The sequence below is a fragment of the Saimiri boliviensis genome, chromosome 8 (assembly GCF_048565385.1).
Source record: "Saimiri boliviensis isolate mSaiBol1 chromosome 8, mSaiBol1.pri, whole genome shotgun sequence".
In the NCBI taxonomy this organism is placed as follows: Eukaryota; Metazoa; Chordata; class Mammalia; order Primates; family Cebidae; genus Saimiri; species Saimiri boliviensis.
This window is the reverse complement of record NC_133456.1, coordinates 15631433-15658506: the sequence shown is the minus strand read 5'-3', so window position 1 is coordinate 15658506 and position 27074 is coordinate 15631433. Positions and strand designations below refer to the sequence as shown.

The window sequence follows — 27074 nt, the reverse complement described above, 5'->3', positions numbered from 1 at the left end:
AGAGACACAGAGCCTTCCTCCTCCACCCTCCTTCCTCCTCAGCCCAGATAAACACTTGCAGCTTGATCTGGGAACTCCTGAAACTTTGAAGGAGGAGACTCTGGACACGAAATATGAAATGTTCAGCTCTAATCTCTGATACTTTAAATAATATTAGCTTTACAGGAATTACTATTTGATTCTTTAAATAATCTTGAGAAGTGGGTGTTATCATCAAACCCACTTGGCATATGAAGGAAGCAACTGTGCGCTGGAAAGGTGAAGGGACTTGTCCAACATGTTTTTTTAATGTTTTTTTATTGCATTTTAGGTTTTGGGGTACGTGTGAAGAACATGCCAGATTGTTGCATAGGTACACACATGGCAGTGTGGTTTGCTGCCTTCCTCCCCCTTACCTATATCTGGCATTTCTCCCCATGCTCTCTCTCCCCAGCTCCCCACCCCGCGCTGTTCCTCCCCTATTTCCCCCGAGAGACCCCAGTGTGTAGTGCTCCCCTCCCTGTGTCCATGTGTTCTCCTTGTTCAACACCCGCCTATGAGTGAGAACATGAGGTGTTTGATTTTCGGTTCTTGTGTCCAACATTTTTAAAGGTTAAAGGAGAAGCCAGAAGCTGAGGACACCCCTGCCTGACTCCAAAGTCCTTGAAACTGCTGTCACCAAGAGGATGAGTGGGCTGCCCTGCAGAGGAGTAAAGGCTGTGTACCACACAAAGGCACCTGAATTAAGGACATACCACTCTCATGGTAGATGTCATAGATTTGCAAGCTTATTAAGACATTTACTGGCCAGGTGCAGTGGCTCATGCCTGTAATCTCAGGACTTTGGGATGCTGAGGTGGGTGGATCACCAGGTCAGGAGTTCAAGACCAGCCTGACAAGATGGTGAAACCCCGTCTCTACAAAAAAAAAAAAAAAATTACAAAAATTAGCCAGGCGTGGTGGCAGGTGCCTGTAATACCAGCTACTCAGGAGGCTGAGGCAAGAGAATGACTTGAACCCCAGAGGCGGAGGTTGCAGTGAGCTGAGATCATGCCACTGCACTCTAGCCTGGAGGACAGAGGAAGACTTTGTCTCAAAGAAAAACAAAAAAAGACATTTACCAACAGATGAAAGTGGAGGGTATTGAGAAAGTAGCACCTTTCAAGAATTCCCACCAAAGTGCTCTATGTAAAGAACATGGAAACCAGACCAGGATGTTGGAGGTGGCCAGACTCAGCCAGTGCATGGGATAGACAATGGCCTAGATCAGAAGTTCTACCTGAGAGTCCCCTTTTCACTCTCTTCCCTCCCAATAAGAACCTCCAGGTCTCAAAGTTATCCTCAAGAACCAGATACTGAAACATAGAAATGGAGAGAGTTCTTAAGGCCAATGGCAAACTCAGATTTGCAGAGACTGGCATTTTACTTTCTCTGCCTCTCTGTGTAGATTTTAGAAAGCCTCTAACATCTTAGCTAAAAGTAGACTAGAGTGGTTAAGAACATAGATTGGAGCCAGGCGCAGTGGCTCATGCCTGTAATCTTAGCACTTTGGGAGACTGAGGTGGGTGGATCGCCTGAGGGCAAGAGTTCAAGACCAGCCTGGCCAACATAGTGAAACCCTGTCTCTATTAAAAATACAAAAAATTTGCTGGGCATGGTGGCAGGCACCTGTAATCCCAACTACTAGGAAGGCTGAGGCAGGAGAATTGCTTGAACCCAGGAGGCGGATGTTGCAGTGAGTCGAAATGGTGACATTGCACTCCAACCTAGGCAACAAAAGCAAAACTCCATCTCAAGAAAAAAAAAACAGCATAGACTGATAGACTGGTGCCGGGCTGGTGGTATAGAAACCCAGGCTCTGTTCTGGACTGGCTGTGTGACCTTAGGCAAGTTACTTAATCTCTCTATGCCTGTTTCCTCAATTGCAAAATGGCAATCATAATGGTGCCTAGCTCACAGGATCAAACATGAAGACTCAATGAGTTACTATCTGTAAGATATGTGCAAAAGAGTGCCAGGCGCACATGAAATGTCATGTAATTGCTAGCTATCAGAGGCCCAAGGCAGAGTAGACGCAAGATTAAAAGCCTGAGAAAGTGTATTTTATCTTGTTGACTTTGGAACTTCAGAATGAGGACTGCATTGTGTCTGCGGTAGGCCAATGCCTCCTGGTACAGGAGATAACTGCTCATGGTGTCCAAGCAGTTAGGAGCCTGGGCCTTTAGTATGTCAGGAAAGCGTCACAGCAGACTCTGCAGGCATAGAGGAAGTGGTCAGCTTCAGACTGTGTAGTATCAAGTGTGGAGCTCCAAAGAGCTTAAAGATCAGCACTGGTAATGAGTTAGGATGGAAAACATAAAAATTCTGACTCCTGGGACAGCACCTGAAAGGGTGAAACCCGGAATTTGCAGCCAAAAACAAAACAGTCCGTTTCTCCTGAGCCTATGAAGCTTTATCTGCACCTTCCTCTGCCTTGCTTTTTCCAGTGAGATGAGGAATACAAGTCATAGCCTCTCTCAGTGGGTAATGCTGAGCTCAGGGAAGTCTGGGAGGCAGCAAGCCTGGACCTACAGTGCATCCCAGGCAATGCGCCGTCCACCAGCCAGGACCTGGTGGTGCAGAAAAACAAGACAGGTGGGTCTCTGTTCTTCCTGCTCATTGGGGAAACAACATTCTTTCCCAAAGGAACCGACTTCATCAGAGCCCAGAAGTTTGGGATTTAGCCAAAGACTTAACAGGCAGCTTGAAAACCCACATATGTGCGCTAATGGAAATCAGACCCAGTCCTGGAGCAGGGTGTGTGATTTTGTTTACAAACTGGCTGTACAGTCCTCTGAAAGGAAACCAGGCAAGCTTTCCAAGCCTTACGCAAAGTGGATATGTGAGCCCCAACTATTTCAATATGATGTGAGCTGAAGACTCCAATTACTCCTGGTGTGAACAAAAATGAAAGGGTTGAATTTCAACTGGCAACAGCAAAAAGCACAGCCACAAGTCCCTCCAAACCAAACTCAGTCTGCTTAGCAACCTACCATACCTTGCAAGTCTCGGATGATTCTCTGGAGCTGGCTCTCTGCGTTGGTGGAAGCCATGGTGAGTTTGCCTTTCTTGGCTGTGTGTCTTCCTGCCTGGGTCCAGAGGAAGGCTCAGAACTTCGGCCCTCCTGTGGCTGTCTGCTCAGCAGTGGTTAGACTCCATGGTGGCACCTGCACGGAGGAAGAGCAAGCCATGGAGGAAGCAGACACAGACACAACTGAAAGACAGTATTAGAGAACTCTGCTCTGAGCACAGAGGCCACCCTATCTGGGTGTATTCCCTTAACAGGAGGGCTTGACCTTTCTGTGTGGGCCTTTGCTCCAATGGGCACTCTCGGGTTTGTTTCTGACACACTTATATTCAGACACAGTGACCTTGTTTGGGGCTTAACAAGAAATTAAATCAATTATATTGCAGCCTATTCTTTCTGAGTTCACTTTCCATTCACCACAGATAGGACTGTCTTACTTCCCTTTAAAAAGCTGCCCAGTGGCTCCCTCCATTCCCTAGACAGAACAAGTACAGCTCAGCTTCAGGCAGCTCCGCTGAGCCTCAGGGTCCCCATCTCCCTGACAGCCAGCCCCACGCTCAGCTTCAGATAGCTCCGCTGAGCCTCAGGGTCCCCATGGCCCTGACAGCCAGCCCCACATCCTCTCCAGCCTTTCTTTCTCTAAAGAATGGTTAGTCTCTAGCCAGGCAGTGCTGGGGGGAAAGGCTGAGGACACATACCCTCAGGGCTTCTGGACCAAGGAAAGTTAGGCTTGCCTGGCAGGGTCCTGGAGGGTTTGCAGTCAGCTCCCCAGGGTCCAGCTCAGCCTGGATGTGCAGATGCTGCCTGGCCTTTTCTTCAGAGGCCTGTACAGCCCCCATACCAGGCAAAGGACGTAGCTCTATTTTTAAGCTCAGTTACAGTCCTCTCCCAGCTGGTAAGTCCTGAGTTATCATCCCTACTTGGGCAGCTGTTGAAGTGATTTAGCTGTAGGGCTGAAAGCCAACAGAAGTTAAAGAGATGTGAGCACAACGGAAAGAGGTCTGGAAAGACATCTGGACATTTCTACGTCCTTTCAGAACCTCTAATTCTTCCCTTAGTTATACAGTGCAAAGTTGTAGTGTTTGCTGGCAAAGTAGACAGCAAGACTAGGGATGGCTGTGGCTGCAGCCAGTACTAAATGAGGGTCTATTGTGTGCAGGGCTGTTAGCGCTTTACACACATGATCGCTTTTAATTCTCAAAATCACTCTGGTGGAGTAGATAACATCGTCCCTGTTTACAAAGGAGAAACTGATGCTCAGAGGAGTCATGTAACTCCTTTAAGGCCACAGGTGAGTAAGACGAGGAAACACAGGTTTGAATTGTGGTCAATCTGATTTCAAATCTGACAGTTTTTCCAGTAAGTCCTACTGACTTTTTAAGACTAAGCCATTGTTACTACGCCAATCGCTTCCACCAGCTCGAGGTACCACCACAAAGTCCAGCGTCTTCCAAGTAATGTGAACACCCTGAGTGTTCTAACATATGCCACCTCTCACTCTCCCACTGCCACCTTGCCCTCACAGCTCCAGAAGTCCAGGCAAGCAGATCCTGGCATGGAAACCAACCCAGGCACAAGCTCCTCCAAATATTTACATAAGGATTCCTGCCTCTGCCCGAGGAGAGAAGGGCCTATCACAGGGCGGAGATAACGAGAGCCTATTTTTAACTAACTAGCTGGCATAGCTGTGACTCAGTGCAAACAAGGCCCAGAGAGGGCTCCTCTGGCTTCGGAGGAAGGAAACAGTCAGATACATGCCTGCACCGCAGTCCCAGGAATTCATGAGTGCCAGAAAGAAGAGTTTCAGGGGATCTACAGACAACTCCCTGAACCTCCCAACAAATGTTGGCACACACCCATCAGGGACACCAAACAGGGTAGGAGTGCTTTACGAGAAGGCTGCCCACCTATCCCTGGGTGTCTCTCCAGGTCTCCTGCTGAACACAGGGCCTGAGCAGGGACCAGCTGGGACCCCAGAAAGAGCCAGAGAGGATAAGAACCGCCACTATCAACACACAGCTGCCCAGCATATTCCATCAAGTGCCTACTATGTGCAGGCTGGGGATACAGAGGCACACAAGACACATTCCAGCCATGAGGAAACCTGACTACACATCAAGGAGACAGATGGAAAAATATCACATATCCAGATACAGGGGAAGAGGCCCCCACAGAGATATGGATAAAAAGTCATGGGTACTCAGCTCTGAGAAGATACGAACTCTGGATATACAAAACAACTTGGAGGAATCTGAAACGCCCTGTGCTGAGTCGAAGAAGCCTCTCAAACCATGACAACTGTGCAATCCCATTTATGTGTGATTCTGGCAAAGGCAAATCATTAGGAGAGAAATCACATCAGTGGCTGCCAGAGCCCAGGGGAGAAGGGAGAGTCTGACTACAAAGGAGCACAGGGAAACCTGGGGGGCAATTCTGTTTGGTGCCTTGATTACGGTGATGGTTACATGACTACATGTATTTGACAAACATATACTTGTCACAACTCATATAATTGTAAATTATATGTCATAAAAAAGGAACATTGTGATGAATTTGTAAAAAAAGTCCAATGGGATCTGAAGAAGGGGAAATTTAATTCTCCTTGAGGAAGGGAGAAGTGGTGGGCACTGTGTGACGGCCAGGCCTAGAAAATGAATAGGAGGTCACTGGAGAGAACCAAGAAGGAAAGGATACTGGGGCAGAGGCACAGAAGAGTAAAGGCTGTTTCTCTAGCTGCATTCCTCTCATTTGACTGCTGCCAACCCAGAGGGGCTTGCCGTTTCTGAGAGGAAGATGACTGGAGTGAGTCATCAGCCCTGTGAGTCTTCAGATGCAGCCCACCGGGTCTGTGTGTACACTTCGGACCATGTCTGTGGAGAGGGTGGAGGTTGGGAAGGAGGCGACAGCAACAACAGATCCTGAGTAGCTCTTCCGGGCTGCGGCCAGGACAAGGGAGGAACTACAAAACCAGCTGGATTTTCTGGAAACCAGACCTAACTGGAGTCTGGCACGAGGGAAACAATGCCTGCAAACCCAAACCAGTAGCTTGGCATCACGAGCCTGAACACAGACAGCAATGTGCTCCTTTAAGACTTCTTGGTGCTTTCGTGACACTGCCCCTGTGTCAGCCTAAAGCAGGAGGCCTTGTCAGTCCGATCTTCCAAGTGAGCTCTCTACCGGTGTCAAGTTCCCAGGTCATGGGGTGAGCTGTTCCCAGCCACTGATTATACAAGCTGACTTCCCAAAGAGCCTGTGTTACTAGCAGGGTCATGAGCCCTAAGAAAGTGTCTGCCAGGCCTGTGGGGCGTGGTGGGCTTCCCCACTCTGACTCTGGGTCGCCACCTCACAGGGATTCAGGAAGTAAATCAGAGCTTCCATAGAGAACATAGTCACCATGGGGATGCTATTTTCATGGACTCAGCAGCTTGACTCCTTTGCTCCTCTGTCTTGGTCTGAGGTCATTATTAACTAAAAAAAAGGCAAAGAATGGGCATGATCTCTCTCCAAACATGATCAACTTTCTTGGTGTCTCTAGGTAAGCTTGCCCTTTCATTGAGGGATAACAGACTCCTGGCCTGAACCAGCCTGATCCTGACATCTACAACCCATTGGCAAACAGCTCTCCTAACTCAGGAGACACTCAAAGCTCTGTATACACTACCATGGCTGCTTCAGCACCAGGGTAAGGACTCTGGGACTCACATACCTCACAGGGTCCCCTGCAGTGTGCCAATCACCTCATAAACCCACAGTCCTTGTTGCACAACATGTAAAACCCTTCATCACTGTCTCTGACAGGCTCTTCTAAACAGAGAAATGTGTTTTATACACTCTTTGGAAGCACTGGATTTCCTTGCCAAGAACTCAAAATTATGTTTAAGTCTATCCAAAATGTCTGAAAACATCCAATTTTCTAATAAAGAGGAAAAGGGACTCACGGCATTTTAAAAAATTCTTATTTTTCACTTGGGACTAGTGTATGAGTTCTTAGTCATGACCTAGGTATCATTTTAGAAGTAAAGGATGTTCTCTGGCCTCCAAGTTTTTTAAATATCTGTCCAGATGCCCTGAACGCCTTAAACAATAGCAACAGCAGTGTAGTCAAATTAAGACACAAAGATGCTGACTGACACATGTAAACTTATTTGCACTACAGTACAAGTGACTAATACTCATAATATTGCCCAGAAACTGGCTCAGACAGCAACAATAATAGCATCTGAGTAGCCACACAAGCAAAGAAGAATCATCAGGGGAGGAGGAGGTTGGAGACATGGAAGTCAACCTTTCTCTACCTTCAAAATTTTGCTCCCAACACAATAGCTAAGGGCTGACCCAGAGAGGGCACCTTACAGGTGTGTTCCTCCCCCAGTCCCAAATAAGGAGGGGCGTACCAGCTGTAAATTCTCCCCTAACCAAGAAAGAATGTTAAGGACAAGGACAGATAAAAAGGCAGAAAAGCCTTTCTGGAAGAGTCCATTGCCTAGGCCTGGTTCAGCACACCCAGTGGCATCTATATCTCGTTTCCACCTACAGAAAGGGAGGCACTTGGCTGGTACCTGCAGCTCCGAAGGCCCGGAGGTCCTGCTGGCCCAGCGCTGGAACAGTCAGTGGGCAGGCAGCCTGTCCTCCCCAGAGCTTCAAGAGGGTGGCTAGGAGAGTGCTCTGGAGTTTGCCAGAGGCCAGCTGGGCGGCAGGTATTTCAGCATATGGGAACAAAGACTCATTAGGTGACCCAACCCCTTGGACCTATGATTAAAGTGTTAAGCCACTGCATGTCTGGGTCATCTTTCCCAAACACTCCTTCTTGTCATCTCTCTTAAAGGGAATGAGAACTTGAGGCTTTGTCATCGCTTCTTGAAGCTTCTCTTAGTCCCCTCCCTTCCACCAACAGCAGCAGGTTCCCCGGTTGCTCTCTCAGAACACATACAAAACAGCCACTCATCTAGTCCATGGATCCCAGAGAACAGGGCCTCGAGGGCTCTGAGGGGTTGCTTTTGAATCTGGGGGAAGCCAAGTCTTTTTTTTTTTAGTGAGGTGGGTGGCTGATCAAAAGAGGGCCACACCTCTATACTTGAGGCTGTGGGGCTGCGAAAATATCCAGGAGGTGACGATGACAGGCAGGAGAATCTGGCCAGTCTCTGGATCAACTGCATCAATAATTGAGAACTCAACTATTGCATCTACTCCTGCCCCAAAGAATACAGGCCCCACCTACGTGGGGAAAAACTACAGATCTCCAAAATTATATGCTCTGAGACCTCTCCTGACTGAAGTGTCAAAGGGGTCAATCCAGCCAGTTATGAACTAAGAAGTGAATCTCTGATAGAATATGACACAGCCACAAAACACAGTCTTGAGAAAGCAGCAGGTAACTTCTATGTGCTAGCCAGGTAAAAGGTATTTTTTGGCAGCAGTATGAAGAGGCAAGCCTGAACCAAGAGCTGGGGATACAGGTGTGAAAAGGGGCAGTGGGTGGAGCTCTGGCCTTAAAGGAACTCAGGTCAGTGGGAGAAATAGATAACACATACTCCAATAAACTTACAACCAAGTAAGAAAGAGCAATTGAGGCCTGGTAAGTGCTTTGATGAGAACAAATGAACATAGAAGGTACCAGACTGTACTCCACTAATGATTCTCAGCCCTCACTGCGGAGTCTCATGCTATACTTCTGTGGCTTCCGGGCCATCTGCCACAATGGTAATTTTTGTTGAATCTCTGTTCTTTCCACTTGTCTGTAAACTCCATTGCTGTTTCCCGTAGCACAGTTCTGGCACATGGAAAACCCTCAATAAATTACTGCTGAATGAATGAATGAATGAATGAATTAGACAAAACAAAACACATAGATCCTTGCTCCACAAATCAAACTAAACTTTGAGGCACAGAAATGTACCAAGATGTAAATACTACTAATCTTTCAATGGGGGCAACATGAGCACATTTTTAAAAAATTCTATTTCTCTGATTTTTCTATTTTCCTTTGTTGAACATAAACTATAGTTATGTTCACCAAAATAATGCACTTAAAACACCATGTATAAATTGTGAACATTATGTTGTAACTATTGTAAAAATGCTGTGAGCTATTATTCCAAGAGTGAATAGAATAATCTAATTCAGGGACAGATGAAGTATGTCTACTCCACACTGCCTACCTAACTTCTATTTATAAACAGACCTCTGGTCCTGAGAGCTCAGGGGACTGCTGTCAGACATGTGCACAAATCTCTTTAACACAGCTTGTGAGGCCCTTGACGGACAGGCTTCCTGACCTTGACAGGGATAGGCCCATCCTCTTGTCCCTCCTCCTTCCCCGCCTCCTGCCTGTGTTCGGGCCTCCCTGTGCTGCCCTTCTGTGGCTAGGCCCTGCCTCTGGGGTTTGGATGCTCTGCTCCCTCCGCCAAGGTCATTCCCTGCCCGGCTCATGCTTCCTACACCTTCCTCTGGCCAGTGGCTTCAGTATCTCTGGGTTTCATATGGACAGGAGGAAGTGTGAACCACAGTTTGGCTCCTGAGGAAGACTTACCCACAGCCTCCTTCACCCCATCCTGGACAATGAAAAGCACCGCCACCCTCACAAACGACCCCATTAACCCAAACCTCCTGTCAGGGGCTGAATTGTGCACTCCACCCCACCGCATTCCAATGTGGAAGCCCTAACCCCCATACCGCAGAATGTGACTGCATTTGAAGACGGCCTCTAAAGAGGTAATGAAGATTAAATGAGGCTATGAGAGTGGGCCCCGTTCCAAAGACTGGTGAGTTTATAAGGGGAATTCTGGACACACACAAGAGATACCAGGGATGCATGGGCACCGAGGAAAGGCCTGTGAGGATACAGCAAGAAGGCAGCTTGTCTGAGGGCCAACGAGAAAGGCCTCAGGAGAAGCCAAACCTGCCAATGGCTTGATCTGGGACTTCAGCCTCCAGAACTGTGAGAAAGTACATGTCTGTTGCTTAAGCCACTCAGTCTGTGGTATTTTGTTATGGCAGCCCTAGCACTAATACACCTCCCAAGGCTCTCTCTTCATTCCCGAAAGTGTGCATCTGACACTATCAACCAGGCAACCTGGGGAGGGGAGGTGCTGGTGGGCCTGGGTTCTGCCACACTTCTTGGGGAGGAGCATGACAACAGCAGGGCCAGCCTGGGTGCAGAGGGGCAGGCGGTGGGGCCATGCTGTAAATGAGAGGGACAAGGCAGACCCAGGATGGCTCTGAAGCTGGAGCTGGAGCAATGAGCAAGATATTTTCTTCTCTCGTATCAGCGGTAGCCAAGTTTTGTCAATTTGGACCCTATTTAGATTTTGGAATCAGACTAGCTACGTGAACTTTCCATTATGTATTATGCAACAAATAATGCAACAAAGATCACGCCATGGTTGGGCAAGACTCAAGGTATACTTAGCTTATTCAGCTATTTTTAAGCACTCTATCTGTCCTGGGGAAGTCATTTGACCTCTTCTTACCTTTCTTTTTTCAGATGCAATGTTGGGGGGTAATCTGCCTTCATGTAAATGAATTAAGAATCGCTACTCTTAAAGGAGTTGGGAAAGGGGAATAACAGACATTCTCAGCGGCTAACTTTGGCTAAGGCTTCTAAGTGTCCCCCTTCTTGCTCCTGACCAAGTCTACAGATGCCCTGGAAAAAGCATCTGCAGGTTCAACTTCAGGAAATTCCTTCCTTCCAGCTCCATTTTAAACCACCGCTCTGGTTCAGCTGACCAGCCCTATCCTCGACTTCACATAGGGATCCTTCTCTTGGCCTCGCTTCCTGCACGCTAATGGTTTTCTTGGAATGCTTTTTTTGGTCCAAGCTTTTCTTTTGTATGCTAAGGACTTCCCCTCACTCAGTTTCCTGGGACTGGCCTAAGGTACAGTACTACAGAATCCTAAGGTGGTTGACCAGATCAGTCCTTGGGCCCCAGAACCAGCCGCAGGGCCACAATACTATAACCAAACCACAGATTCTCCTTAAGTCTTTTGTCGGAACCACACTGATGTACACACATCCTCCAAATGGCATCCGGCCTAATGAGAAACAGGCCCTTGGTGTCTTTCAGATGCCACAGACGCTCAAGTGAACAGGAAGGACTACTGGAAGTTACTGACACCAACAGGCTGGCTGGCTCCAGTGTTAGAGGAAAGGGATAAAACTGCTCTGGCCCAACTGAGCCCAGCTTCTGCCATCCTCCTCTCCTCAAAGCCATGGGGCCTGTCTTCTCCGAGGCAACGGCTCCTATTATGGGGCTAGTAGAGATATTTCAACCATTTTTAGTGATGTATCAACAAACAACAGGAAGGTAAACAATATTTCCATAGGTAGACCCACAGAAACATTCCAATTCCCACTCTATTGATTTATTTAATTGTTCAAATAGAGGCTCTTATACCAATCAAGAGTTCTTATTTTCTTGAAACTGGCATTGAGATCACAAACAAAACACTGTTTATCTTTTAACTCAGACAAGAAATAGCAGTCATGACGTGAGCAGATGTTGCCCTGGTCATAATGGACTCATCCATGCTCACAAGTTGCCTCTTTAATCACAGGCACCGGTTAATGACCCCTACCTGCTGCCTAGGGCTGCTTGAAGTGAATGTGGCTCCTAACTCTGGGTACCTACAAGTGGCTTCCACCATGAGACCACAGCTAGACAACGTAATTCCTCTGCCTCATGGTTAAAGACATTCTGGTCTTGAGTCATCAAAGCTGTGCCTTGGAATCTCCAGTAAACAAAAGTTACCCATCAGCTAAACTTCTCCCCTAAAGGGAAGCAGGGTGGGTGAGGGCCTGGGAGCTGCCATTTCTTGCGTACCTACCCGTATTCTTGAGCCAGCAGCCCATAGCCTTCGCAATCAATGTGGTTCAAAGCTACCAGCTGCTCCGATTTTGCTCTGTTATGGGTGGTTCCTCTTATCACAAACATCTGTGGGAGCCATCCCCCTCAAAAAGGATCAGATTAAAAACTTGGCTCCTGAAACCATACTGGTGCTCCAAACCCAGCCTCAAGGGGCAAAAGTCATCCAAACACTGCCTGAGACGGTTACCGGTTTCTAAAGCGACTACAAAAAAAAAAAAAACAAACAAACCCACAAAGTAAAATATTAAGAATTGATTATGTGGATATTCACCATACAATTCTTTCAGTGATTCTATATGTTTATTTTCCTTTTTTTTTTTTTTGAGACGGAGTTTCGCTCTTGTTACCCAGGCTGGAGTGCAATGGCGCGATCTCGGCTCACCACAACCTCCGCCTCCTGGGTTCAGGCAATTCTCCTGCCTCAGCCTCCTGAGTCGCTGGGATTACAGGCACGCGCCACCATGCCCAGCTAATTTTTTGTATTTTTAGTAGAGACGGGGTTTCACCATGTTGACCAGGATGGTCTCGATCTCTTGACCTCGTGATCCACCCACCTCGGCCTCCCAAAGTGCTGGGATTACAGGCTTGAGCCACCACGCCCGGCATATGTTTATTTTTCTAATAAAATGTTAAAAACTATTTTAAAAATAAATGAAGTGCTACACATATAGACACTTCAAACATAAACAGATGAACTCTATTTCCTAAAGCAAGAGCCTTTAGGAAAGATCCTACTAATCAAAGGAGGCTGAGATCCATCACTATGACAATTAGCTATTGCCAGGGTTACAATAACCATGGTGCACAACTAGCATGGGGCATTCAATGCTTTCAGAACAGTGGCTGTCACAGAAGGGAGGGTCAAGTGGAGCCCACTCAAGAGGGGTCTGCTTCAGGAGGTGGGAAGTACTGAGAACAGAGAACTTTGGCGTCATAGCGCCAGCTCCCCAACCCTCCCCGACACCAGCCCCCAACACCCTCTAGCCGCATTAGGCAGATGGCAGGAGAATTAAGCTTGCTGCCAGAGACCACAAGGCCTGCAGGGGGAGGAGGACCAGTGAGCAGATTAAGCCCTGGATCCTCTGCCCCCTAAAAGCCCCTGCCCCATTTCTCTGTGGGGAAGGAAACTGCTGTGGTAAGGCAAGCAGAGGGGCTGCGAGGCCGTGGCCAACACAGGCAGTTTCAACATGTGCTCTATTTTTCATTTGTTTTTTTCTACAGGGACACCCAATGGGAACGGTGAAGAGTGACAGGGACATCAGAGGATACATGTGCATTAACAGAGCCACGCGGTTAAGGTGTCAACCACATGTGCTTTTCCTACAAAACATAAAATTCCACCATCCTCCCCGCCTTCCCGACCCCTGCCGTCCCGCCCCCGCCTCCACCGCAGGTTTCTCAGGTTTCAACAGCACGCACTCCGGTCCAAGGCAGTGCCGCCACACCAGAGACAACAGGTGTTTCAGAAAAAGGGACCTGGGGGCTATCTCGAGACCTCGCACATGGGCACAAGGGGCAGTGGGTAATGAATGGACCGTGGCCAAAGGATGGGCCGGGAAGAACGAAGAGTCCCCCTCCTGGGAAGAGGGGAGAGTTCCGAGCACCAGCGGAGTCTTGCAAAGTTAAGGTCTGGGCTGTCCCGGCCCAGCTGGGCCAGAAACTAAGCTTCCTAAAGACCACGCAGGCAGGAACTCGCGGGCCTGCCCCATCCCGTGCTAAGGGACCCAGGCTTGTTCTGGGACGCCGCAAGGTGGGCTCCTTTCCTTTGCGGCCCCTCGGCCGTCCGGGGTCTTGGAACTCGTGTTTGGGGTCTTCCTTTTTAACCGACCAACAGAGGCAGGCTAGGTGCCAGGACCAGCTTCCACCGGCCGGAGGTGCTTCCCGGCCCGCTGGGCAAGGACGGGGGGGCTCGGGCAGGGTCTGAGGGAGACCTGGGATGGGCGGGGACGGTAAGGACAGCAGGTGACAAGCCGCGCCCCGAGCGAAGCTCTCGGCTCCCGGGTCGTGAGCGACCCAGGTTCCCCCAGAGTCCAACTGGTCTCCTGCGGCACTTACGCGCTCTTGGGTCCACGGCCGGGCAGAACCGAAACTTTCTGGGGCCAAGCGGAAGAAGACGGCACCGCGGTGCCGGCGGCCATGACGCGCACACCCGGCGGCTGGCGGGGGCGGGGGCGGACTACAACTCCCGGCGTGCTCCTCGGGGCTGAGGCCTACAACTCCCATGTGACTCCGCAGGGCAGGGGATAACTACTCCCACAGCTCAGTCCCTTAACTGCCAGTCCCACCCACGACCCTAGCTGGCCCCAGGTTAACCCTTGCAATTCCGGAGGGCCACAAATCAAATGTCTGGCGTCTTGACAGCAACGCTGTTCTCGGGTGGCTAAGGAGCACTCCAAATGTAGCTAGTTCGAATTAGATTGTGCATGTGCTCTAAGTGTGAAATACACCCGCGTGCCAAAGGATCCAAAGAAAGAATGTAAACTAGCTCATTAATTTTTGGTGATTGCATGTTAAAATGATAATATTTTGATGTATTGGAAAATAGAAAAACATATTGGCGGGCCTGATTTCCCATATTTTAATCCCCCTTACTTCTTAATATCAGGGTAAGCCCCTGATATTAACAATTACTCTTGGAGTAATTGTTAAGGGCTTTGTATGTGCCAGGTACATACAAATACCTGTATATGTGTATTCCACACATGGTTTAGTTTTATTCTTACATCAGTCTCATGTTACATAATTATCCCGATTAAGCAGATAAACAAACAGCCTTAGAGAAGAAGTTAGCTAATTTGCCTAAAGTCAAAACCTTATAATGCTAGAGACAAATTTTGAGCCCAAGTCTATCTGATTGAAGTTTAGGCCTGTAACCACTGTGATGGCAGCTCCTTATGTGGGGCAGCCATGTGCTCTGCTAAGGACCCTACCATTGTGGCCCATGCTGGTCAGGCCAGAAGTGGACTCCAGCCATGCCAATGGCCTGGGGTAGCAGCTCAGCTCAAAAGAGTCAGCCTTCTGTTGATAGTCACTGGTTAGTCAGTTTCTCCGCTGGAAAATTTGAGTGTAAGACCCACAGAAGGAATCAGAAGTTGATTACGGAATCAACATCTCTAAGCTGGTCGAGGTAATCTTCCCCTACAGAACACAGCTTTTCAGTAATGACTCACAGACAATGCAGAAGGATGTGGACCACAGGGTTCCGGAATTTGGTTTGAACTCTGACATGTATATTTTCCAGAATTTGTTCTTCATAACTCTACTATTGACTTTTCTCCTCAACCCTTCATCAACTGAAAACTTTTGAAATTTTAAAATAAGCCCTGAATCTGATAATACAGATTCAGATTTTTTCCATTTTGAGTGACAATAATAATAGAAAATAGCATTTCCCACAGAATAAGGGGACTGTTCTTCCTGGTTCACCCAAGAAAGTCCTATTATCCCAGCATGAATATTCATGGCTCCTCTCTTCATTCCCAGTGGTGTCCCATTTTCTCAATACATTTAGTCACTGTTTGGGAAAAACTCTCAAACCGGTTTTCCTCTGTTCTCACACCACAACAGTCAACACAAAAGATTTCTGTATTTCCTGAGGATTTCTTTCACCAGGAAGCAAGCAATCACTTCTGTAACAGATATCAACTGGGTGTCCTCCAATTCAATTCTGACACTGTCTGCCTGAGGATGGTGTACAGATCCTGCCAGGTTGGGGCCCAGAACGCAAGACTCATGCTTCTCTCCTTAGACACCAGTCACAAGTCTGGGCCTCCAGAACTTCCGACTGACTAGCTTTGAGTTGGGGTTCCTACGACCTCCTCTTTGGGTTTGATTGGTTTACTGAAGTGCCTCACAGAACTCAGGGAAACACATTTACTGGTTTATGAAAAGGATATTACAAAGGATACAGATGAAGAGATGATACATAGAGCGAGGTATGGGGGGAGAGGTGCCCGCTTCCATGTTCTCCCTGGGCATGACACCCTCCAGGAACCTCCATGTGGTATGGAAACTCTATGAACTCAGGCCACTTGGTTTTATGAAGGCTTCATGATATAAGAATGATTGATTAAGTCATTGGCCATTGGTGATCAACTTAACCTTTAGCTTCTCTCCCCTCTCAGGAAGTTGGTGGTGGAGCTAAGTCCCAACCCCCTAATCATGCATCTGTCTGTGGTGACCAGCTCCACCTTGAAGCTGTCAGTCTGTTTGTACAGATAGCTAGGCAGACATGAGCAGGGCAGGAGACTCACCACTGCCAAAGAATGTCAGGCAACCATCAAGTGATGGTTATGGAGGAGGACGAGGAATCTCACATACAAATTTTCCTCCATTTCTCTAATCACTTCTATGCCCTTCCCAATATGCATCTAGACTTTCAAGGTCATATTTGAAGGGAAAGAAGTCCATCCCATTGTGGCAGTTTACTGAACTGGTACAGGCACAGGCTTCTCATCTGCTTTAAGAAAAATGGAAAATGAGATTACAAGAAAAGAGATAATCACTTTGTTGCTAGAATGCTCTGAGAGAGTCACTATAAGGTCATAGATACAAGGATATAGGCTGGCCCAAGGCCACAGTTTCAAGAGACGGAAGTACCCACAGGACAGAGATGAAGGCTGGTCCCAGGCTACAGGCATAGAACAGATTACCGTAGAACAGAAAGGAAGGCAAGGTTAGGGGTACCCGGTAAGACCTGTTCATTCTGGAACTCCAAGGATGAATAAGGGGCCCCGTATTCGCTCTGATATCTCCTCTCTTCTCAAGTGGATAATCATGATGAGATGGGAGCAAGGTTAAGGGTACCAGGTAAGACCGGTTCACTCTGGAGCCCCGAGGACGAATGGGGGATGACCTCTTCAGGACAGAATAATAGGGAAATAAGAGAAGATACCTTCTTTTTCCTTTTTTTTTTTCCTCCTCTGTTCTCTCTTCACAGATGGATAATCACATCTCCATACCTCTGGGACATGCCTCTGGGTTGCATCCTCAAGAAGTGAGAAAAGTTTGACTCCCAAACCCTAAAAAGGAAAAGGCTAATATTTTTCTGTAACACAACCTGGGTTGAATAAAAGCTCCAGGACCAGTAATTTTGGCCAGAAAACAGAAGCATAAATTTTAATACGATCCATCAGCTAGATTTGTTTTGCTGCCAACAGGGCAAATGAACAGAAATCCACTATGTACAGGCCTTCATGGCTGTAAGAAACAACCCTGGCCTTTGTCAGGCTTGTGAAATGGATCCAGCGGTGATAGCAGCCATTGTCAGGCAGCTCCCTGCAGTTGGTTTGGGAGACCCCCTATCAGGTTTACCCAGAGCTCAAGCCCCAGAGGAACCAAGGGCAGAGCTTGGGTCAAACCCCACTGCTCCTTCTACCCCTATACATCCAAGTGTCCCAGCCCTGGTGGCTTGCTCTTTCCACCCAGGGCCACTCTCTGGATATCATCCCCCTAAGTTATGCCCCCTTCCAGAGGTTAGCAGCCCCAGTGGACCCATTGGAGTCCAGACTATGGTCACTATGTAAGACCTGAGCCAGATTAAAATTGAAGTTGGAAGTTTATGGAAGACCCTGACAAATACATCAAAGAGTTCTGTAAACTGGCCTAAACATTTGAACTCACCTGGAGGGCCTTCTCAGTCACACTAGGGCAAACTCTGTCTAAGGGAGAACAGAACTCCATTACAGAGGTGGCCCAGCAATTTACAAGTGCAACGCACATGACTGGCTCTGGTGGCAACCCTGTGGGTGTCACCGCAATATCCTAGTTGACCCTAATTGGGGTTACAATACCCAGAAGGGTATATGAGCAAGGAACCACATGTTTCTCTGTCTGGTAGAAGGAATGAAAGCTAGCAGAACAGAGCCTCTAAACTATAATAAATTGCCCTTAATAGATCAAGGCCCTCTTGAAAACCCCACCACTTTCCTGGAGAGTCTACTAGAGGCCCTAATGGAACATACTAACCTAGACCCAGGCACACCAGAAAGCCAACTGATCCTGAAGGACAGTTTCCTAACTTAGGCAGCCCCAGATATTTAGAGGAAACTTCAAAAGCTAGCACTGGGTCCCAACACCCCGGGCCTGACATCCTCAAAATAGCTTCTTCAGTCTTTTCTCCTCCTCTGTGCTGCCTGTGGGAGAAAACGGTCTTTTGTCCTTCGTTTTTAGTGATGCCAGAAGGGCCAGGAGGAAGAGGGAAAGACTCAGGAGAAGGGAAGCAAAAGGAGAAGTAGGAGCTCCAACTCTTGGCTGCACTGCAAGTCTGTCGGGCCCCTCCATTCATCCTCAGATTACCCTTCCAGGTAACCGCCATCAGCGCAAGAGGGCAGGCCACTGGAAGGTGAATTGCCCCAATGGGACAGATGGATAAAAAGCCCTACACAGCTTGCCCCACTGCCACAAGCTTGGACACTGAAAACGGGACTTCCCTGAGGACCAAGAGGACCCTCGGACAGAATCCCAACCCCTAATGGCTTTGAGCTGAAGGGCACCAGCCAGCTCCCAGATCGAACATCCCTATTGAAGGGACAGAGCCAGGGGCTGCTTTGGACATGGCAGGTAGGACAGTAAGTTTTCTTTTGGATATGGGCGTGGTCTGCTTGGTGTTTACCTCTTTTCCTGGGCAATTACCATCCAAATCCTCCACAGTGATGGGGCTAAATGGGGTGCCTATAACCTGAAGGTTTACTCTTCCTCTGTGCTGCCTGAGGGGGAAAACTCTTTTCTCATTCATTTTTGGTGATGCCAGAATGTTCTATGGCCCTTTTGGGTAGAGATAGTTTATTTAGACTAGGGGCTTAGTTAACCTTTCCTCCAGGGCAACACCTCCTTTTCCAAATGCAATCTTATGCCTCAAGGAAACCACACACAAAGATGAACTGCGGAATGACCTTTTCATTAATCTGGAGGTCTGGGCCACAGGAATACCTGGAAAGGCCATAATGGCAATGCCTGTAGTAATTCACCTGTAGTATCCTTCTTGCTATCTTTGTAGAAGGCCGCTGGCCACAGAGGGACTTTGGCCCCTGATTGACACATTTCTATAACATGAATTTTGAATACCCAGTAACTTGCTTTGTAACACTGCACCTTACCTGTTGAAAAGAGTGATGAGGCCAGGTGTGGTGGCTCATACCTATAATCCTAGCCCTTTGGTAGGCTGAGGCAGGCAGATCACTTGAGGTCAGGAGTTTGAGACCAGCTTGGCCAACGTGGTGAAACCCCATCTCTATTAAAAAAATATATATATAGCTGGGTGTGGTGGTGCATGCCTATAATCCCAACTACTCAGGAGGGTGAGGCAGGAGAATCACTTGACCCTGGGAAGTGGAGGTTGCAGTGAGCCGAGATTGTGCCATTGGACTCCAGGCTGAGGGACAAGAGCAAAACTCTGTCTCGAAAAAAAAGAGCAATGACAAATACAGCCTAGCCCAGGACCTTCGAATCTTAAATGAGGCAGCAGTCCCAATGGTCCCCAACCCACATGTCTTAATAATTCTAGAAGTACCTTCAAATGCTCAGTGGTTTTCAGTCTTAGACCTCAAGGACAACTTTCTTTTGTGTCTCTTTTGATTCATCCTCCCAATTTTTATTTGCATTTGAGTAGGAGAATAAAAAAGCAAGGAGTCAACAGCTCGCCTGGACAGTGCTTTCACAAGGTTTTACAGATAGTCCCTGTTTGTTTGGGCAAGACTTGACTAGAGATTTGCAGGACCTGACTCTTGAGGGGAGCAGATGGCTTCTACAGCACATGGATGACCCCTGCAAGACAGCTGGGAATCCAATATCTAGTCCAGACACTAAATTTACTGGCAGACAGAGGGTACAAGTTGTCCAAGGCTAAGGCACAGCAACTAAGACAAGAGGTCCAATACCTGGGGATTATCCTGATCCCTGGAGAACATAAGCTCCCCCCAGGATGGATATAGGCCATCCTTAAAATACCTATCCCAGCCACCTGAAAGCAACATCTAATTTTTGTATTTTAAGTAGAGACAGGATTTCACTATGTTGGCCAGGCTGGTCTTGAGCTCCTGACCTTGTGATCCGCCTGCCCAGGCCTCCCAAAATGCTGGGATTACAGGTGTGAACCACCACACCCAGCGAACTCATTGCACTGACCAGACTTAGAGAAGCACTCCCAACTTGTATCATCCACTGATTTCTTCTTTATACCCATGTTGGGTGGGCAAAACCAAATTTATGGCAGTTTGCTGACTCCTGGCTTAAATGCCTGGGCTTCGACAATGGACTGAATAGACAAAAATCTCTGTTCTCATGGAGCTTACATTTTAGAGGAGGGAGACAGACAATAAGCATACTAAAGAGATAATTTAAATGTTAAGATAGAAGGTGACAGATACTATGGGGAGAAAAGAAAGCATAGAAAAGGAATTGCAAGACTGGGATTGGAGTTTGGGTGGGAAGATAAAGTCTCTCTTTGAACGTGACATTTTGGCTGAGCATGATGAATCACACCTGTAATCCCAGCACTTTGGGAGGGTGAGGTGGGAGGATCATTTGAGTTCAGGGGTTCAAGACCAGCCTGGAAACATAGCAAGACCATATTTTTTTATTGTTAAAATATTAAAAAAAAGAGAAGGTGACATTTTAGCCAACTTAAAGGAGGTGAGCATGGCAGTTTTAAAACATACCCACAAACATGTCTTTGACATTACTCTCACCCAAAGGTGGTGGTGGCGGGTGGGGGGATTCTATGTCTTCTCCCCTTGAACCTTGGCTGGCCTTTGTGAATTGCTCGTAATCTAAAGAATGCAGCAAAAGGGACATTATGGGACTTCTGAGGCTAGGTTGGAGTAGACGGTCCAGTCTCCACCTGGTTCCCTTAGGATTATTCTCTGTTGGAGCCAGATGCCATGTAAGAAATCTGATTCACTGAGAACTCCCTCCTAAGGAGTCCACATCTATAGCCCAGTGGAGCTCCCAGCTGACACCAGTGTTGTCTGCCAGCCATGTGATTGCGCCATCTTGAACGTCCTGCCCAGTCAAGCCATGAAATGATGGCAGCTTCAGCCGACATCTGATTGCAACCATGTGAGTGATCCTAGGTCAGAACTGCCCTAATAAGCCCCTCCGGTTTTCTTGACCCACAAAATCCATGAGTAATAAAGAAATTAAATGATGGCTTTAAGCTGCTAAATTTCAGGATAATTTGTTAGGCAGAAATGGTATCTAAAATAGAAATCTGCTACCAAAGTGGACTAGGAAGAGTGAACTCTGTCAGATTGTATTTTCCAAAGATGGTCACAATACTATTTCCCATCCCGTGTGTTCTTCCACAATGTGACCTTGCCACTCCCCCGTCAAGAGGTGGAGTCTAATTCCCCTCAACTTGATTCCGAGTAGGTGGCGACTGCTTTCACCAATACAGAATGGCAGAAGTGACACTGTGTGTCTTCCAAGGCTGAGTCGTGACAGATGATGTGGTTGGAGCTTTGCGCTTTCATGTAAGAAGTCTGACTACCCTGAGGCAGTCATGCCATGATGAAGGCCACATGCGAGGTGGATATGGAGTGAGCCTTGGGGATAACCGGAGAAACAATTTTGGGCACGAAGGCCCTGAGTCAAGACCTGTGCCTAGTGAGTTTGAGGAGCCACAAGGAAGCCAGTGTGGCCTGACAAGAATAGACTGCAGGGCAAGGGAAGAAGCAGGGAGACAGTTATGAGAGAGCAGGTGGAGTCAGTATCGTCGGTCACGGAAGAGATGGGGGTGAGAAGTGGTTGGATTAAAAGGCAGAGCTGAGAAGGTTTGGTCATGAACTGCTTGCAAACACTGAGAGAAAGAAAGGAACCAAAGACGATTCCTAGATTTTTGGCCAATGGAAGAATTGAGTTAGCAAAAGCAGAAATGGTGAAGACCGTAGGAGAAGCAGACGTGGGTTGTACGTAGGGGGCAGGGCAAGAGCTGGGTTTTAGACATCGATTTCAGATGCCGATTAGACATCCAAGTGGATGTGTCTAGCAGGCAGAAGCTATCACCGGAAAAGGGGTCTTGTCCCAGACCCTGAGTGGGTTCTTGGCTCTTGCACAGGAGAGAATTCAGGGCAAGTCACAGAGTATAGTGAAGTTAAGTTTATTAGAGGCTACTCAATTACAGAGAAGGGTGTCCTCAGAAAGCAAGAGGAGGAATGCACTACCTTAAACATAGGGCTGGCTTGTATAAGTTATTAAGAATAGTGTACTCTATCATGAAGGTCTGTGATCAGCTTGTGACAGTCTATTAGTATTGTTACTTTTCTATGTTACGATTATCTATAAAGCAAACGTGTTCTTAAACTAAAAATGCATTTTGTTCTTAAAGTACTGGAACATTTCCATAAGTTCTGGGTCTTTATTTAGCTAGTTAACACTATGAACTCATTTCTTCAACCATAAACATCTTGTGACCAAGAGTGCCCAACTCCCTGGGAATGTAACTTAGCTGGTTTGGCTTTATTCGGGCTTTATTAAAGATGGAATCACGCTGGTTAGGATGCCTCTGACCAAGCTGCATGAGGCCACATGCAGGGGAGAGGTTTGAGCTGCTGCAGATATAAAGGTGGAAGTCATCAACATACAATTGGTTTAAAGCAACGACTTTCAGTTTGATCTCAGATCCCTTTAAAAATTGTTTTTATTATAGTAAAAACATATAACATTAAATTTATTATCTAATAAAATAAATTTATCATCTTCATCACTTTGAAGTGCACAGTTCAATAATGTTGAGTATATTCACATTATTGTTCAACAGATCTCTAGAATTTTTTTCATCTCGCAGTACTGAAACTTAGTATTCAGACACTACCTCCCCCTCCCCCAAGCACTTGGTAACCATCTTCCTACTTTCTGTTTCTATGATTTTGACAACTTTATCATGAAGGAAATTAAAATATTTTGAAATCATCTTTGCAAAAATTGTAACTGAGAAAATTATGACAGTGAAAGAGATCTGACTTAACTGATTCCATCTTGCTTCTAACCTTCAAGCTTCCCTTGTTCATTCCTAGGCATGGGTCAAGCTAACTTTGGAAGGAATTTAGTTTATAGTTTAACTTTGAAACAAAGGTACTAACAGCTCCTCCCTGGAGCAAACCTTCTCCTTGCCTGGGCATCAGACTGCCTTTGTAAAACTAACAAATTAGGCACAAGATTAGAAACTATGGCTCAGGGATCACATGGCCAGAGGCCACAGGATCACTAACATCCCCAATTGCTCATGTGGATAACCTTACTATTGTAAAACCTAAGATTGATGTTTAAGGTATTTTTCAGACCCTACATTCAAGTGGATCAGCTGGTGCCACTCAGACCAGTAAACTGGCTCATTTGGTCTTCTGTCCCCTATCCAGAAACTGACTCAGTGCAAGAGGAAAGCTTTGACTCCCTGTGATTTTATCCCTGACCCAACCAATCAGTATTCCCCCTTCATAATCCTCCTGCCCGCCAAACTATCTTTTAAAAACCCTAGCCTCTAAATTTGCATAGAGGCTGATTTGAGTAACAATAGAACTCTGGTCTATTCTTTTACCTTGATAAATTTGCTCTATCTGGAAAGTGAGCAAGAAGAACACACTGGACAGTTACAATTTTACTCCAAAAATGTATTTCAAGTTTCAAGTGGTAACTTGGCCATCTTGACAGAAGTGGCTTTGTAAAGCTGTCTTAAGTGGGGAAATTTTGCCTCTGTAGAGAATCTTCATTAACGCAACCGTGCCCTTTCCCCTTTCTATGGCTTTCCCAAGATCCAGGAGAGATTGAGAGTCTGATTCCTTTAAAAATCTGAAAAGAACATTTATTATCTGATATGGTTTGGCTGTGCTCCACCAAAATCTCATCTTGAATTGTAGTTCCCAAAATTCCCATGTGTCATGGGAAGGACTCAGTGGGAGGTAACTGAATCACGGGGGCAGTTACCCCCATGCTATTCTCATGATAGACAGTGAGTTCTCATGAGATCTGATGGTTTTATAAGTGTCTGGTATTTCCCCTACTGGCACTCATTCTCTCCCCTGTCACCTGGGAAGAGGTGCCTTCTGCCATGATTGTAAGTTTCCTGAGGCCTCCCCAGCCATGCTGAACTCTGAGTCAATTAAACCTCTTTTCTTTATAAATTACTCAATCTTGAGTATTACCTCATAGAGTGTGAGAATGGACTAATACAGTAAATTGGTACCAAGGCAGTGGGGCATTGCTATAAGGTTCCCTGAAAATGTGGAAATGACTTCGGAAACTAGGTAACAGGCAAAGGTTGGAACAGTTTGGAGGGCTCAGAAGAAGACAGGAAAATGTGGGAAAGTTTAGAACTTCCTAGAAACTTGGAAGGCTCAGAAGACAGGAAGATGTGGGAAAGTTTGGAACTTCCTAGAGACTTGTTGAATGGCTTTGACCAAAATGCTGATAGTGATACAGACAATGAGGCCCAGGCCAAAATGGTCTCAGATGGAGATGAGGAACTTTTTGGGAACTAGAATAAAGGTGACTCTGGCTATGCTTTAGCAAAGAGATTGGTGACATTTTGCCCCTGCCCTAGAGATCTGTGGAAATTTAAACTTGAGAGAGATGATTTACGGTATTTGGCAAAAGAAATGGCTAAGTAGCAAAGCATTCAAGAGGTGACTTGGGTGCTTTTAAAAGCATTCAGTTTTATGTATTCACGAACACATGGTTTAGAATTGGAACTTACATTTAAAAGGGAAGCAGAGCATGAAAGTTTGGAAAATTTGTAGCCTGATGATGTGATGAAAAAGAAAAACCTATTTTCTGTGGAGAAATTCAAGCCTGCTGCATAAATTTGCATAAGTAAAGAGGAGCCAAATGTTACTTGCCAAGACAATGTCTCTAGGATATGTCAGAGGTCTTCATGGCAGCCCCTCCCATCAAATGCCTAAAGGCCTAGGAGGAAAAAATAATTCTATGGGCCAGCCCTGCCTTGCTGCTTTGTGCAGTCTTGGAACTTGGTGCCCTACATCCCAGCCATGGCTAAAACGGATCAATATACAGGTCAGGCCATTGCTTCAGAGGGTGCAAGCCCTAAACCTTGGCAGTTTACTTGTGGTGTTGGGCCTGAAGGTGCACAGAAGTCAAGAATTGAAGTTTGGGAACCTCTGCCTAGATTTCAGAGGATGTGTGGAAAAATGTGTATGCCCAGGCAGAAGTTTGCTGCACAGTCAGAGCCCTCATGGAGAACCTCTGCTATGGCAGTGTGGAAAGGAAACATGGAGTTGGAGCCCCCGCACAGAGTCCCTACTAGGGCACTGCCTGGTGGAGCTGTGAGAAGAGGGCCACCACCCTCGAGACCCCAGAGTGGTAGATCCACTGACAGCTTGCACCATGCACCTAGAAAAGCTGCAGGCACTCAATGCCAGTCAGTGAAAGCATCTGGGAGGGGGACTGTACCCTGCCAAGCCACAGGGGTGGAGCTGCCCAAGGCAATCAGAGCCTACCTGTTGCATCAGCATGACCTGGATGTGAGACATGGAGTCAAAGGAGATCCTTTGGGAACTTTAAGCTTTAGTGACTGCCCTATTGGATTTTGGACTTGCATGGGGCCTGTAGCCCCTTTGTTTTTGCCAATTTTTTCCATTTCAAATGGGTGTATTTACCCAACGCCTATATCCCCATTGTATCTAAGAAGCAGCTAACTTGCTTTCGATTGTACAGGCTCATGGGCAGAAGGCATTTGTCTTGTCTCAGATGAGCCTTTGGACTTTTTTTTTTTTTTTAACTTTTTTTTTTTTTTTAACTTTTCGGTTAATACTGCAATGACCTAAGACTTTGGCAGACTGTTGAAAAGGCATGATTGTGTTTCGAAACATGAGAACATGAGATTTTGGAGGGGCCAGGGTGGAATGCTGTGTCCCCACCCAAATCTCATCTTGAATTATAGTTCCCATAATCCCCGTGTGTCATGGGAGAAACCTGGTTGGAGGTAATTGAATCGTGGGGGCAGTTTCCTCATGCTGTTCTTGTGATAGTGAGTGAGTTATCACGAGAGCTGATGGTTTTATAAGCATCTGTCATTTCCCCTGCTAGCACTCATTCTCTATCCTGCTGCCCTGTGAAGAGGTGCCTTCCACCATGCTGTAAATTTCCTGAGACTTCCTGCATGATGCTGAACTGTGAGTCAATTAAGCCTCTTTTCTTTATACATTACACAGTAATTTATAAATTATACCTTATAAATTATGGTATTTTTTCATAGCAGAGTGAGAACAGACGAATACATCATCTATTCTTTCTGTTCTTTCATAACAAGGCCACCTTTGCTAGCCAAGCCTCTTCTTTCCCTCCAATATCCTGTTTTACCAGAACCTAACCTCTCATTCTTTCTGCAACCTCAAAAATAGTATATAAGTTTCTGTAACTCATTAGGAGGTTGGATCTTCATTCTTAAGGTTCCTGTGTATGTATGTTAAATAAATCTGTATGGTTTTTCTCCTATTAATCAATATGCTTCATGTCAGTGATTTTTAGTGAACATTTAAGGGGCCAGAAGTCTATTGTCCCGGCAATATACCTCATATTGTAACCAGTGAAAGAGTTCAGCTGCTCACTGCTTGCAGAAAGAAGTTGAAATAATAACAAGTTGTGATTAAAAAATAGAGCGAGAGCAGGATTTTTATTACAGGTGCTAGCAAGGGGAAGAGCAGAAAGCAATTTCACTCTTCAATTTGTTGAGGGAATGCAGCGGTTTTTAAAGAAAGGGTTTAGAATGCAGAAGAGGCAAGTAGGGGAGGTGCTAGGAGGTGTCAGGTGGTGCAACTTACTCCAGTGGCTCATCTTGAATTATTGTTCCATTTGGCAAAAGAGCTGGTGCCATCATGGATCTTATCAGGTTATAAATTAACTGCTTTCAATCTTTTAGTCATTTTTAGCTGCGAGTGGGTGCCTTAAAGTAACCTTTTGTTGGAAAGAGAATTCAGGAGATGTCTTATCCCTATCAGGATCTGACCTCTGAATTTTCTAAGGAAATATATGACCAGATAAGTGAGTACAATGTGAGTATGGTGTTAAGCAGTAAGCATCTAGGCAAATAAATGTGCACAAGGCATGGGAGCACAGCATGGGAAAAGAAAAGTAATGGATATTCACAGCACATTCCAAGGCTATATTTCAAGAAGAAAGGAGATGCATGTTCAGTTTGTGTCAAAATTATATCT

The 27074-nt window shown here is 46.5% G+C and overlaps 1 protein-coding gene and 1 long non-coding RNA gene across 8 annotated transcripts in view; one reads left to right on the top strand and one right to left on the bottom strand.

Moving 5' to 3' along the window:
* Positions 1-14089, bottom strand: part of FYCO1 (FYVE and coiled-coil domain autophagy adaptor 1) — an 81845-nt gene extending 67756 nt beyond the window's left edge. For 4 of the 7 annotated variants that reach the window (XM_074403986.1, XM_003926251.4, XM_074403988.1 and 1 more), the window contains exons 1-2: positions 13966-14089; positions 3017-3185 (exon numbers count right to left, since the gene is read on the bottom strand). In XM_074403986.1, the coding sequence (XP_074260087.1) occupies positions 3017-3071 (55 nt within the window). In that variant the 5' untranslated portion in view covers positions 3072-3185; positions 13966-14089. Of the gene's footprint in view, positions 1-3016; positions 3186-3744; positions 4000-11869; positions 12233-13965 lie in introns of those variants that run through there. The other 3 variants (XM_074403982.1, XM_074403984.1, XM_074403985.1) reach the window with 3 other exon arrangements.
* Positions 13316-26244, top strand: LOC141585334 (uncharacterized). Its single transcript, XR_012518732.1, has 3 exons — positions 13316-13660; positions 18082-18471; positions 25948-26244. It is a non-coding gene; the product is annotated as an uncharacterized LOC141585334 (long non-coding RNA).
* Positions 26245-27074: the final 830 nt, after the last annotated feature.